A 14,942-nucleotide genomic window follows, 5' to 3' on the forward strand; every position below is an offset into this window, starting at 1 on the left:
CCCTCCCATTACTTTCTTTGGAGGAGAGGATGGGTGAGTGCCGGGGGCCTGAGAACCCAAGGGCAGCTGAAAGCAGGTCCTGAAACCCTTGGGTATAATAACAGGGCCCAGCTTACTGCGGGACACCGAGAGTGCATGTAAAGCAGGTGACTCGGAACCCTCCACCCCACAGCATTCTGCTCCATGGCTACTGCAGGGAAGGAAAGGATGAACTGATTCCTACCAGCTGCACTGGGAATCTTGGGATGCAGAAGGGGGTCCATGGTGCAAATAGAGGAAGTAGAAATTTCCACTTGTTAAGGTCAAGAGCTCTGGGAGGCAACTAGTAGCTGCTGGTGGAGAAAACTCCCTTCCTGAAAAGCCTGGCCTCAGGGACACTTCTTATCCCAGGCAATCTCGTCTGTGTGCTCCTGGAGACTGGAGAGATGGCTTCCAGGGGACTTTCTGAAAACTAAGCCACAATACAAGCCTGTATCTTCATCTCACAGAGCATACTGTCCCAGGATAGCAATGAAGAAGGGGTCATTTAAAATATGCAGATGTGGCAGGGGTATATTACCAGAGACAGAGATGACTGTGTGGGAGGAGGGTGTTTTAGTCTACCCCCTTGCTGCCCTGTCCAGCATTTTTGGCTAGCGGAAAAATCAGAACCAGTTGGCGGAGAGAGGCATGGTGGAGTTTCAAAAGGGATGGCATATCTGAGTGTGAGTGACCAAGGGCAAGGAAAGAAAGGATGGCTTTCCTCCTCCCAGGACCCAAAGAGGTCACTTGCTAGAATCCAGCTGCCCTGCCCTCATCACCTACAGGAGAGCTCGGGTCTGAGGAAGGAAACCCACACCTCTGACACACCCCATTCCCAACTTTTCACCAAGGGAGAGAGGAGCTTCAGAGAGATGTAGGCACCAGCACTTGGGGTCAGAAGGCTCTGCTGTTCTGCAGGACCACGGACCCTGAAGTCACACGCAAAGCTGTAAAGCAACTTCCCAGACTACCCCAGGCCCTCTGCCTCGAGTTCCTTGGAGGCAGAGAGAGAGTGTGGGGCAACAGGGGCGACAGGGCCAACAGCCCTGGGAACAGGCTCCTGGGGGGTCACAAGTCTTTCCACTGGGACCTGCACCTTGGCCTCCCAGGTCTGGAGCATCTGCAGGCACTAGGACAATTAGCTTTATGAGTTATAAGTGCAATATCTGGGAGACGATGGCAGTAATTAATGCTTGTCTGCTTTCCTGAGGGCTTCCTCCTATGCAGTCAGAGTTATTGAGACTCAGTGAGGGAGCTTCCATCATGTAGGAGGTTCATAGGAACAATTTAACAAGGCAATAATAACGCTTCTAAATAATTCACCAAGCAAACGGCAGCAGCTCTCCCAGACACTCACAGAGCTCCGTGTCCATTTTGCTGTGGGGGAGTGCGCTGGGCCGGGTCTGCAGACTCCAGCAGCTTCCCCGTAAAGACCCACCTCAGCTGCTGCCACTCCTCCTGGAGCCCCTGGAGCCCTTCCTCCACCCCTCCCCTGCCCACATGCAGAGGGAGGGGAGATCCAGAAGGACCTCACACGCACTCATACCTTAGCTGACCTTGTTAATCCCGAGGTGCTTCAATGCTAAGAGGTTAACAAGTCCTCGGTTGGGTCTCCAGTGACTTGGCCCTACACCCTCAGGGCCCAGACAACTTAACTTGCCACCAGATTCCCACCAGACCTGTCATGGGAGAATCCAAGACAACTCTACTGCAAGACAAATTCCAAGGCACAGCTGAACGTGCAAGAGGAGCAGCACAGACCACTGACCCACTGCTCCAGAAACACAGAGGCAAGCAAATCTCTCCCATGGCTTAGGGGCAGGCCCCTTCAGCAGGTCTACAGGGCAGGGCAGGGCAGGCACTTGGGATGAACAAGATCAGACTCAAATAACACTGTTGCAAGTCCTGAGGACACCTTGCCAGGACAGGAGTAATTAAGTCAAAAGGCCACCGCTAGAATGGCCCAGCTTGCTCCTGGCCTCTTCTTCCCCTCCAAACCAGCTAAGTGGCCACTTGTCAAACTGTGTCATCTAGTACACGAAGTCTGCACCAGGGCTGAGGACGACCAAGAGGAAGCAGAGAACATTAACGGACTCTGCAAAGGCTGAAGGGGAACATTTCTGAGCCCTGCCCACAAAGCAGGCAGAGATAAATGCTGCCCCCTGGGTGCGTGTCCTATTATCTGAGGCCCCTCTGGCACATCACCCAGCTCTGCCCCCATACACCACGACACAAAGCAATCAAGAACGAGCCTGGAGATTCATCATCTTCCCGTGTCCACAGGGATCCTTCCTGCCTGCAGAGGCTGTTTGTGGTCAGGGCCACCATCAGATGGATCAGTGTTATCTGCCTATCAGGAGACCAGCAAGTGCCTCTGTGCTCCTGACCTGACCCCGAGGAAGGTCAAGCAGGGAGGCCTCTTCAAGAGGCGCTCTTCAAGAGCTTTACAAAGAGTGTCCCTGGAACCCTGTGTTCCAGCCACAGTGGTGCTTGGTCCTGGAGCTGACAAGGACCTGGATGCCAAGTCCAAACCACATCTGACTTTTAAGCCTGGTCATCAGGATGCTCTGGAGCTAGAGCCTTATGATATGATCCGTTTTCTGCCAGGGCCAAGGCCCAGCATGCGGCCAGCGTGTGGAGACGGGCAGAGGCTCCCCTCTGGGGAAACACTTTTCCCAGCAAGGAAAGGTGGCCTACAGAGCTCGCCTCTCAGGGTGGCCTGCGACCCCGGGCTGGCCAGGACACTCACCAGGTAGATGTGGTAGGCGTCCACTCGGCGCAGGGGCCCCCAGCACAGGTCAGTGTCATTGTACTTGGCGTCTGTGTCCACACCGCAGGAGTCATTGTCAGTGGTGCTGCTGATGAAGAGCAGTGGCAGGCTTGGGATCAGGGTGGCCCTGCTCGGCTGGCAAAGACAGAGCCACCCCTCCACAATATGACTCCCCTAAACCATCTTTTAGGACCTGCCCCTCTTGTTCCTTATAACTCAGGAGCCCTCAGTGGGAGTCCAAGCCATCTTTCCTGGGGCAGGGAAGGGGACAGCAATGCAGGACATGTCTCCTAAGCTCAGAGGGCACAGCTGGCCATGCTGTGTGTAGAAAAGGGCCCTGGACATCCACTTTCCTTGGGGACCAGGGACCTGCTTGGTGTGGGGCTTCTATGCTGGACACTTTGCCTGACTGGCTGAGGCGGCCCACTGGCTACAGCCAGCATGAGGGGCAGGGGATACTCACCAGGTCACCTGCATCAGAGAGAAGGGCACGGCCGAAGCATAGATGGCCAGGTCCCCATACAGGTAAATGATGATGCAGAAGTAGAACAAGTTGACGCCCACTGAAAGCAACAAAGCCATGGTCAGAGAGCTGGAGAGACACTGTACTCTTCTCCGACACAGAACCTCCACCTTCTTAATAGCAGTTAGTTCTCTAAGCCATTTATTTTTTACAAAAGGGGGGAAAAGGGCTCCATGGTCATTTCGCGTACTGGTCGGCTACACTGTGACACTGGCAGGAGACACACTGGCTTGGGACCTGCATGTGAGAGGTTGAGAGGCTCAGAGTTCTGAGAGGTTCTGAAGCAAGACAGGTACAAAGTTAGTGTGTGGTATGGTCAGCCCAGGATGAATGGAGGCACCGTCACCCTGGGGACAGGCTGGGTGTGTGTGGGGTGGGGACGACACCTGATCAGGAGCCTGAATGCCCACGTGTGTTGGGCCAGGGCTCCCTCCGCAGCCAGCACGGGGCTCTACGACAAGAAACTGCAAGCAACAACCAAAGCACAGAGAAGTTGACAGGAAAAAGTTCAGCCTTAAGGCTGAAATCAGCAGTGAAAAAGCCCTTCAATTCCAAAGACCCAGTGCCTCCTTCCAGATTTGATGACCTTTCATCTGCTGGCCCAGGGTGGCCTGGTGTGCTGGGGAGGGACAATTCTCACAAGAGGCTCCTTTTCCTAAAGAGCAGTGCCGGCAAGGGACAGTGCTAACTCCAGGAGTGTGTGCTACAGGTCCATCCACAGAGAACTAGGGGTGGGGATGTAGGGCTCACGTCCCAATTCCATCAGACTTACATTCCAACCCTGGCAAGTGCCTGAACATCTCCTACGGTGAGTGTCCCACCATGCTTGGCTATCTTCCACAGGGGATTCTAGCTAGGAAGCCCGGGGCGGGCAGAGGCTCTGAAAAGAGCAGCGGGGCCGTCCAGCCCAAGGCTATGGCCCCAGACAGCTGGCCTCAGATTCTTGCTCAGACTACTGCTCAAGTTTTTGATTCTCTGGTCTCAAGCTGCTGGCTTCTCTGAGGACAGAAAGAAAAATGAAGTGACAGTTCTCTTCCAATCCTCGTGGCTTACAAGAGCCTGCAGCGTCCCCAGGGGAAAGCCCAGGACATGCTACTCCTGGGGCTGTGTGAGGTCAGCTCTGCTCCTAGGACTCTGGGGGAGAAGACCAGGAAGGCATGATTTTCTAAAGGAGCCACGAGCGCCCGGCGTCTGCTTTCTGAGCATACTAGTTGGCATGTCCTTCACTGACATGTCAGAGGGAGCCTTGATGTCCAAGCTCAGTGGCCCCGGGGCTGTCTATAACTCACGCCCCAGGCTCCGGGGACAGCCGGCTCCAGCCTGCCTTTCTGCTCTGTGGGAAAGCATCGTCTCCTCCCCATTCCCTTCTTGCCACCTGCTGACGACTCCACTGTTGGCTGTATATACACTGCCATTGGCCCTCCCTGATCAATACAATTTCATTACTAGACACAAAGTGGGAGGATCAATGAACTTCCCGAGAGGACATCAGAGACTTCGCTTGGCATTTCTAATTACAAGACACGAGTGGAGAGCCCAAGGGAGCCTTTTGTGGAAGGCCGCCCTGCCAAAGGTGAAGATGACACTCTGATGATCTGTGAGTCAAGAGCAGAGCAGAGCAGAGCAGAGCAGAACAGAGGTGATTCTGCACCGCCCCACCTCGGGGGAACATTTGGCAATGTCTGAGGGCGGTTTTGATTGACACAATTAGGAGGTACTATTAACAACTGGAGTCTGGGGTGTTGCTCCACAACACTCAGGACAGGCCCAAGGAGAGTTATCTGGCCCAACGTCCACAGTAAGGAGCTTGAGAAGCCCTGCAGGGGACAACAAGGAGACTTTTCTGGGTGTGGGGCTGTCTCCACACAAACATGCTGTTTTCTATTTAGATTTGAATAAACCAGGAGTCTGGTCCATGGAGCAGGAGCAGAGATAAAACCAACCACTAGCTGGGCACAGTGTGCACGCCTACAATCCTAAGTTACTTGGAAGGCTGAGGTAGGAGGATGGCAAGTAGGAGACCAGCCTCAGCAACTTAGTGAGACCTTGTCTCAAGATCAAATGAAAAAGGCTGGGATGTGGCTCAGTGGTAGAGCACTTGCTCAGCATGCAAAGGGCCCTGGGGTCCATCCCCAGCCCCACAAACAAAACAAACCAAACCACTGGTTCCTAGAATTCTTACAGAAATCAAGGCAGATTACAGAATATGAAAACGAGAAATGAGGTTTAAAAGATGTTTCTTCTCCCCCCATGTGTGACTTATTTTACAGGTTTGCATTTTGAAGGGTCAGGAAATGCCTCTGCTCACTCAGCGCAGGAGCGACAGAAATGCAGCAAAGGAGAAACACAGAATTGGGCTGAAAACAGGGTCTTTGTTGTTGTTGTGTTTTTTTTGTTACCAGGGATTGAACCCAGGGGCACTTAACCACTGAGCCACATCCCTAGCTCTTTCTATATTTTTATTTAGAGACAGGGTCTCACCAAGTTGCTTAAGGCCGTGCTAAGTTGCTGAGGCTGGATTTGATCCTCTTGCTTTAGCCTCCTAAGCTTCTGGGATTACAGGTGTGAGCCACCACGTCCAGCTAAGAAGCTGGTTTTGATGAATTCTGGAAATCCTCTGAGGCTTGTCCAGGAGGGAGAGTGGAACTAGACCTTGGGCAACCCGTGCCAACAATCACCTCGTCTGGACCAGCCACCAAATCACACCACCAATGACAGACTGAGTGCTTAGTGTCCTGAGGGCAGGCGAGCAGACACTGGCTTCCACAGTCCCCCAGCTCTGAGTAAAGCAAGGCCACACAAGAACCGGTGGACAACCACTCCACACACAGGCTTTGAAAGAGGGGCACAAGATCTTCCAGGACAGCTGTAAGCAGAAGGATTTATTGAGACTGTGCCTGACTGTCAAGGAAACTAACAGGTTCGGGCATTAAAAACAAAAGTCTTAATAACTCATTTTCCCAAAGAAGAAGATTAGCCATGGAAGTACATGCCGTTATCACTGGCAGGCCCCAGAGCCCAACACCAGAGCTGGGCGGATCTCTGCAGGTTGTTGCCAACTGCCAGCCAGGAGCAGGCAGGGCCAGAGGGAGAGCCTCCCTCCTCTCCCCGGGGCTCCAGTGCCCAAACCAGCTCTAGCGTGGACTCCTGGCGCCCTCTGCTGGCCACTGGGAGGACATGCCCTGGCATGCCTGTGGCAAAGCCTACCACTGTCAGAGGGTGTTGTCTCAGCCAGAACAGGCCAGAGAGCCAAGTCAGAGCAACTGCTGGGAGAGGTACAAACTGCCAGCCACCTCCATGGCTTCCCCTGTTGGACAGCTGCCCAGGATCCCTGCCTCTATCAGGGTAGCCAGCTCTTTGTTCTTCACACAGAGGGACGGGGCATCCAAGGAAATTTGTGTCCACAGGGCAGGCATCCGGCAGGTGCTCTGACCGCAGGCTGACAACCTTCCCCTCCTCATGGTTTCCCTCATCCCCAGGCGACATGGAACCCTCATTATAAGGCTCAGGCTTGCAGTAAAGGACCACTGGCCCTTTCCCCACACCCCACCCCCAAATAAGCATTTATTACCTTTATTGAAGAACATGGAGGCCATCTGTCCCATTTCCACCCGGTCTGTGATTTCAAACAGGTTGGGAGATGTGCGTCTCTCTGAGGAGCCAAAAGCACACGAAGGGTGGTGATTCTTCACCAGAAGCACTGTCGCTGAGTGCCGCAAAGTCCCAGAATAAGGAATCCCAAGGATCTCGGACTCTGGAGAAAACTCTCCTAAGGTTTCCTTTTTTTCCAGTGCTGGGGCTCAAACCCAGGGCCTTGCATATGTTGGGCAAGCACTCTTCCATGGAGCCCCAGCCCCATGCCTACATTTTACAAGAAAATTCAAGGATGTTCCCTATAGGGGAGAGGGTGAGCAGAGACGAGACTGCGAGACAAGGGTGCGTGTGTGTGCGCGTGCGTATAGGGGTGAGGTGGGAGGGTGGAGCCAGGACCACATTCACTCAAGCTCTCTCAGTGCGCACAGGGCACAGAACCAGGCATTCGATCATTTCCATAATAGTAGGAGAGTGCACACCTGTAATCCCAGCAACTTGCAAGGCTGAGGCAGGAGGATTGCAAATTTGAGGCCAGCCTGGGAAACTTAGCAGATCCTGCCTCAAAATAAAAATTTAAAGGGCTGGGGGTGTAGCTCAATGGTAAAGCACCCTGGTACCACCCAACAACAAAAACGGCAGGAGAGGTGGGAAGCCAGACAGAGCCCAGTAACAGGCCAAACACGTTAGTTAGCAAGAGGTGAGCCAGCAGGGCCAGGCCTGTGCCTGGGACCCCAAAACTGCCACCCTCAGGCAGGAAATGCCAAAGGACGTCTGCAGGGAGACTCCGTGGGCTGTCACCGTGAAGAAAGAAAGGGAGCCCTATCAGCCAGGAGCTTGAGGCCTGTCGGGAGGCCCAAGACTTACGCACTGACAGGATGGGCTGTTTCTCTGCCCGCTCGTAGCTGTCCGGGGTGAGAATGTCACTGTCTGAGGCCGTGGAGGAGGAGTCGTCGTCGTCCTCCTCCTGGGAGGTGGTGGGTGCACGAGGAGAAGAGGAGAAACCAAGGAGAAGGAATGAGCACACAGCTGTACAGAAAACCTGGGCAGGGGTCACTCCCTTTGTTCTCTTTCTAGAAGGTGTCTAATTAGGAAACTCTCAACAGGTGGAGCACAGCATAGTTCCTGGGGACAAGGGCTGAGCGGCTCAGCGTGTGGAGTGAGGGCCAGCGCTGTGAGGCTGAGGGCAGCCCTGCCTGTGTTTTCTGACTGTACGCGGCTGCCACGCTGTAGCTCTGGGGCCTGGGACTAAGTTCCTGGAGCAGCGCTGTGGACAGAGTCCTCACACATCAAGAGGAAAGCAACAGGTGGCTGAGACTGTCTCTAGGGAACACAACTGAACAGAGGCACCACCGGGGGACACACTCACCTTGTGGGTTTCCATCCTCTTCCAGCGGAGCTGTGCGTTGGCTGCGGCCATGGCCTCCATCACAAAGGTGGTTGTCACAAAGCTGAGGGGGAGGCACGTGTTAATTGCAGAGAGGAGATTGTAGGGGTTTGAAGTGGCGAGACCAACAAGCCCCGCACTCTCTTCTGAGAACTGTTCCCTAGAGAAGTTCTGAGACGGGCCTTTCCTGGTAAGGAGTGTGTGCACGCTGGAGGCCGTGTGTGCTTGCTTTTCTGGGCTGCCTACGTTTAGGATCCACTTCTGACCCACAGGATGGGGCTGTGACACAGGCTGATGGGAGGGAAACGGCTCAAGGGAGAGCACGAGCTGGATGGAGGCGCCACGGGTCAACATGGCCCGCACCAACAGGGGCCCCGAGCTAGGAGGAGGCCGATTCACAGGGGGCTTCTGGAAGGACGGCAGGCAGCCCTCACCTCTCCCCGCAGGGCACAGGCAGTGGTCAGCTTCCAACTGCATACACCAGTGCCAAGGGCTGGAGGACGAAGGTGGCTCTGGAACCCGTCCCCCTTTCTCTTTGGCAGTACTTTAGCTTTCAGGATAATGTGCCTAACAGTAAAATAAGTTTCTACTACTGTGGCCCGAACCTCAAGGGAGACAGGGACGTAGCACAAGACACTTGCCAAGAAGGCAGACAAGAGTGGAGAAACCATCTTTTCCTCTCTTCCAGGAGCTCAGAGGTTGGGAGGCCCCAGGATATGGGGCACTGCTGATAAAACGTGAGGCATGAGTCCATCCCTGCCCTGAAACATCTTGGGGCGAACACTGGTCTCCCTCTTCCTGAGGTCAGCACGGCTCTGCACGTGTGTCCTCCGGTGCAGATGATGTCAACAGATGCCACGCAGTCCTTCAGTCCAGTGGCTGGTGGAGCACTGGGCCCCACAGCAGTCAAACCCACGCCCCTCCACCTCTGCAGTGGGGGGCAGTCGGGCCCATGATTCCCATTCCAATCACCCCAGCACCTCCAAGAAAGGTTTCTCGTGATCTTGCCTAACTGACCATGTTGAGGGCTTAGCTTCTCCCTTCTTTTTGGAAGTGGAGCTAAAATCAATCCTAATTAGGGCATAGAGACTTCCCACGATTGCATTAAGCCAACTCACTGATCATGTTCAAATGGAAATGGGTTTAGCAAGGAGAGGCCATGGCAGCCCCTAGCTAGAGGTCCCCAATAATCACTTCCTCTTCAGATGGCTGCCTGTGCTAAAGGTCCTTTAAAGGTGACGGAGTCATGTAAGGTCAAGGACTTCCAGAGTTCTTAGCAGCTAGAGCTTGAAGTATATAACAAGCCAACAGCACCCAAGGTTCACCCTAAAGGTCCCCAAAAGAACTGCATAGAAACGGAAGAGCCTGGCTCATTTCTGTCCCTACAGGCCCTCCCAGCTCTGTCTGCTTCAACTACTTCACTCTGCTTCACTCTTTTTACGATGCCTACTTCTTTCTCCTTCAAACTTCTGCATCTGTGCCGCTCTGTGACCCCGGGGCCTGGGCAGTCAGCTCACCTCCTCAACCCCTCGCCACACTGTGCTTTTCCTTGTCTGCCACTCATCACCTTCTGGTCACTCTGCAATTCACTCGTCCACCTCCTTCGCCCTCACTGCCCACAGGGCACAGCCACTTGGGGCGTGTTCTGTTCAATGGGTGCCACAAACACGGACAGTGCCACAACCCGCAGACTGTGGTGCTTAGACAATAAGCGCCACAACCTGTGGGTTCTTTCCAGAATGTTGCTGGATTCCAGTCCCCTCTCTGGCGCAGAGACGGGAGGAGCTCCTGGGGAGCTCCGGGTCACACTCCACCTCTGGCCTGTGGAGTCCTGCCTGGTCAGGACCTAAGTCCCTTAGCCTGTGCCATCACGAGATGGCTGCAGAGCTCCAGGGGAGCCCCTGAGCACAGCCTTGGTGGCCTTCCTCACTGAGGCAACAGCTGCTGGGTCCCACACAACCAGTGCCCTGAAGGTGGGGGTGGGGGTGGACCACGGGGGACACAGGCAGGTGGCTCCACTGTGGCCCGTGTGTTGGTGTACTGGGCCTTCACTTTCCTGGTGGATTATATCAAGTAGATTCCAAACCCCACACTCTCTTCCCAGATCACCCTCTTTTTCTGGGGAGGGTGGTGTTTTCTGAGTGCCCTGACGGGGGTCACGGTGGTGAAGCATGGGGCAGAGAGGTGAGTCGTGGGAAGAGGACCTGCACGGGCTTCATCGTGTCTCGACTCACCTCACAGGGTGCTCCAGGAGGCCTCTGTCCACTCCCCTCTCTGGTCCTGCTCAGGACTCGCGTGCCTAATGCATGCAGTCAGTCACCTTCCCACTCAGGCCCCGCTAACGAAGAGACATAGGGACTGCAGGGTGACTCCCCCAGCTCCGGCCCCAGCCTTCCGCTGCCCCTTACCTCATGAAGCCCAGGAACACCAGCAGGACGAGGCTGACCAGCCATCCGGCGGTGGCAAAGGCCTTGGGCATGGTGAGCGCCCCTGTGCCCACGATGAGGTTGAACATGTACACCAGCCCGACCTGGAACCCAAGGAGCGACACTCAAGCCCGGGAATGGTTAGTCTCGCCCACCAACAGCTCCCGAGGGCTGCCCTGGGTGACAACACTGCCGTGAAGACCTTCCCAAGGACAGGGAGGCAGAGGACATCTGGGTCCCAGGGAGCAGAGCTCTGCATCCAGGTGCTGGGGCTCTAACACGCAGACGACTAAGCGCCACAATCTGTGGGTTCTTTCCAGAATGTCTCTGGATTCCAGTCCCCTCTCTGCTGTCCTCATGGCCACCCCCTCAACACTGCAAACCATTCAGAGCTGTGTCACAGATGCCAGGCTCTGAGGACAGGTGGGGGCGCTCGGCACAGCATGGACACGGAATGCTGACCTCCAAGAAACTTCTCCAAACTGCTGGCCCATGACTCTGTCCTGTGCCAGTCCTTGCCACTGTCCTTGGGACATCGACATTCACGCTTCCCTTACTCTACCCCCACACCTCCGCACTGATTTCAGGGTTAAAAACAGTCAAGGCACGATTCACAGGCCACAAAACCCACCCTCTAAAGCATAGCACAGGGGCTTCAGGAACTCAAGGTTGCCCTGGTCACACCTCCCCTCATCCTGTGCCCTCAGGGCGACTCCAGGTTTCACACTTAACTCGGCCCCTGACTCTAGTTCAGTCAGTCACACCATTCCTTCTCCCAAGATCTCAGCTGGAAAATTCCTTTCTGAGAACCCCAGCTCTCCCAGGGTGCTTTCCACCCCCCGCTGCCTCTGCCCTCCAGTCCACCCCACCTGGGCATCACCCCAGCCCTGCGCACGGTCAGCTGGTTCCACAGAGCACACGTTGCCCCAGCTTCTCGGGCCTTCCCCTCCGGGGTCTCGCCTGTCCACCAGCCTGTGCCAAGGCCACACCTGCTCTTCTCCTCCCTGAGCCAAACTGCCAGAGTTTCCTGGAGATGTTTCCTTTGAATCATTGGATTGTCCCACAGCAAATGAGCAGCCCCTTCACCTGGGATCTGGCGACGTCCGTTTCTTTCTCAACATAGGTTTCTGGGTGTTCCCCATAGTAACTGCCCCCAAGCTCAACGCTTAAGCTCCCAGACCCCTGGCCCCATCACTCTCAGATGAGGGCTCCATCAGCTACTCCGTGGAGGTGACTAAAGTCGCCTGGTGATGCAGGCTGCCAAAGCCTCTCTCCCAGTTCAAAAGATCAGTGTCTATCCCCTTCCTATCTGTCCCCACCAACCCCCATACTGGGGCTGGAACTCAGGGGCACCGTACCACCGACCTATATCCCCAGACTCCCCTACCCCTTTTTATTTTCAGGCAGGGTCTCACTAAGTTGCAGAGGCTGGCCTCAAATTTGTGATTCTCTTGCCTCGTCCCTCAGCCTCCTGTCTCTGGGATTATAGGTGTGTGCCACTGTGCTTGGCTCCTGCTGCCTTTAGGAACATATGCCATTACTCCTTGATGAGGCCAAGCTGGCACCTGAACCTCTGGCCTCATCCCAGCCTGGAACCCTCTCTTCCCACCAGCTCTTCCGTTCTGCCTACAAACTTACTTGACACCTTTAAAACGTGACTCTGACTTTGCGAATGCAAACTTGGGGGAAAGGCGGGCTCTCTCCTGTCCTTGGTAAAGGAGCTTCCTTCTCCAGGACTCCAGAAACTTCTCCTTCTTTTTTTTTTTTTGGTGTTACTGGGGGCCGAGCCCAGGGGCGCTTCACCATGAACTACATCTCCAGCCCTTTTTACTCTGAGACAGGGTATCGCTGAGTTGCCCAGGTTGGCTCCAAACTTGCAATCCTCCTGCCTCAGCCTCTCCACTCCCTGAGATTCCAGCGTATGCCACCATGCCCAACCTTGAAACTGAACCTTGCCTATTACCAAGGACCCGCTGGCCTTCCTGCTGCCACACTGGCTGTTTCTTCTCCTCTCTGCACCTCTTCCTCAAGAACTCAGTCCACCTGTCTGGCTTATCTCGTGGCTGGACAGAAGACTGTTCCTGTGGTCTCTGCCTTTCTTCAGAGCTCCAGTTCAGCTGCTGCCAGGCACCTCCACCTGGACATCCCGGAGTGGCCTTGGCCTCCTTCCTTCTCCTCATGTCCTGGTGCTACTGATTTTGTTCCTGAAGAGTGTTTTGTGGCTCCCTCTGGCTCAGCCCTTCACGACGGTCCCTCGTTGATCTTCCATGGCTTCACCACCTGTCTTGGTACCTTTAAAAAGACAAACCCTTCCTCTCTGGGAAGCCCTGCCCACCTCTCATTTTCACTTCCCACTCTTTGAAAGATGAACAACAACAAAAAAAAGAAAGCAAAAATAGACAGGGATTGTTAACTACTACCTTAGGACCCTTGGCTCAGGGGGAAGGGTTAGAGGAGGCCAGGCTTTCCAGGTGTCGAGTGGACACCTGAGTGCTGGACAGGTGGGCAGATGTCTCGCTGAGAGCACAGAGCTCCGCCCACAGTGCATTTATCCTTGGCACAGGGCACCATGCTCTCTTGGGCCTCCTCCCCCTGCCCTTCTGTTCAGCCCCTGGGGCCCATTCAAATGTTACTTATACCTCCAAGCCCTTCCCAGGCTCCTAAGCTCATCTTGCTTCCCACCTTTGCATCCCTGGAGCACAAGCCTTCTTACACCTGGTCTTGGCTTTCAGGTGCGGTGCATTTACCTCCTCCCTGCTACTAAACCCAAGGCCTGCGTGGCAGCAGGCTGTGCTCACTTCTCCACATTCTCAGGGTGTCTGAAAAGGCCTGGAGGAGAGCGCTCAGCTGGTTTTCACGGGACCCTGCTCAAGGTATCTTGCAGGTCTTTGCTGGCCCTCAGGATGGCAAGTTCCAGCTTCTCACAAGCAACTATGAATGTCTACAATGAGCTAACTTTATGACTAAACCAGGCACACACGGAGCTACGTCCTCAGGAGGGGAAGAAAACAAACTGTGGTCACTGCTTGAGAGAAGCTTAAAGAAAAGCATCAAGGGGTTGTGACAAGGAATAACGGGAAAGCTCTGGAAACAGAGTGCTCAAGGAAACCTCTGCGATGACATTTAAGGGGGGGGGAGGGCAGGAAGGATGAGATGGCACCACCCAGACGGCCTCCAGGTACAACAACCTAAGGTGGGAAAGAAGTGGGGATGTTCCAGAAGCTTCCAAGAGGCGGGCTGAGGCACCGTGAGCCAGGCAGAGGAGGGCCAGGGATGCAGGAGTCAGACTGAGCAGCCCTTTGCAGGAGATGAGGGTTCCATGTTTCGGAGAGTTCAAGGCAGGACACCAATAGAACAGATCCCAGTGGCCACCAAGCACCTGAACCCTGCGGCTCTGCTTTCCGCTCAGCAGTTCTCTAAGCAGCAGCACTACTAGGGGACATCAGCCTCATTTCTTTGTGGGAAATGGTCCTGATGATGAAAATAAAGAGAGGGCAAGGGGCTTAACAAAGACACTTAGGCAAAAATCTTACAAGAAGCATCTCTAAATTCCGGAATCTCTGAAGGTCTTGGCATGGAAAAGTTCAAAGGCCTATTGTAGGTCAGGGTTTCTCAGCCTGGGCACTGTTGATATTTGGGTTCAAGATCATTCTTTGTGGTGGGGGCCTGTCCTGCATTGTAGGGTGTTTAGCAGCATCCCTGGCCTCTGTCTGCTAGTTGCCAGTGAACTGCTCCCTCTGTCCCAAGCAACAGCGTCTTGAAAATCAAAGTGTCTCCAGATGTTGAATGTCCTCTGGGGGCAAGATCACCACCACCTGAAAACCACTCCTTTAAAACAGGCATGAAGCCACAGGCGTGTGCCCAACAGAGACTTCAAATAAACCTCAGTGAAAAGAAGCTTTAACACTTTATAAGCAGTTGATTAGGGATAAACCATCTGTTGTTAGGCAGAAACGGGCAGTCATGTTTGTCTTGCTTTGTTGCTATTTTCTAAAGAAACCACTGCGTGCTTCACAGGGAACTTCTTCAATTGGAGGGCCAAAGCAGTCCTGGTCAGCATTAACTCCGAGCTAAGCCACAGGCCAGGTCAAGAGGACTTGTGGGGAAGAAAGAATAGGAAGGAGACCTTCTCTTCTGCTGGACATGTGACAGTTCTGTGGGGCCACTTCCTGGGAAGAGTGGCAGGAAGCAGAGGAATAAGGTCCTACACAGTCCCCAAGGACG

General features: G+C 54.4%; 1 protein-coding gene across 4 annotated transcripts in view; it reads right to left on the reverse strand.

The window, feature by feature from the left end:
- Slc38a12 (solute carrier family 38 member 12) overlaps positions 1–14,942 on the reverse strand; it is a 52,336-nt gene that overhangs the window by 34,385 nt on the left and 3,009 nt on the right. For 2 of the 4 annotated variants that reach the window (XM_005332528.5, XM_021731203.3), the window contains exons 3-8: positions 10,701–10,822; positions 8,275–8,356; positions 7,773–7,872; positions 6,886–6,966; positions 3,255–3,354; positions 2,771–2,879 (exon numbers count right to left, since the gene is read on the reverse strand). In XM_005332528.5, coding sequence (XP_005332585.2) covers positions 2,771–2,879; positions 3,255–3,354; positions 6,886–6,966; positions 7,773–7,872; positions 8,275–8,356; positions 10,701–10,822 — 594 coding nt within the window. Of the gene's footprint in view, positions 1–2,770; positions 2,880–3,254; positions 3,355–6,885; positions 6,967–7,772; positions 7,873–8,274; positions 8,357–10,700; positions 10,823–12,674; positions 14,652–14,942 lie in introns of those variants that run through there. The other 2 variants (XM_078041728.1, XM_021731204.3) reach the window with 2 other exon arrangements.

The sequence above is a fragment of the Ictidomys tridecemlineatus genome, chromosome 3, assembly GCF_052094955.1.
Source record: "Ictidomys tridecemlineatus isolate mIctTri1 chromosome 3, mIctTri1.hap1, whole genome shotgun sequence".
Lineage (NCBI taxonomy): Eukaryota > Metazoa > Chordata > Mammalia > Rodentia > Sciuridae > Ictidomys > Ictidomys tridecemlineatus.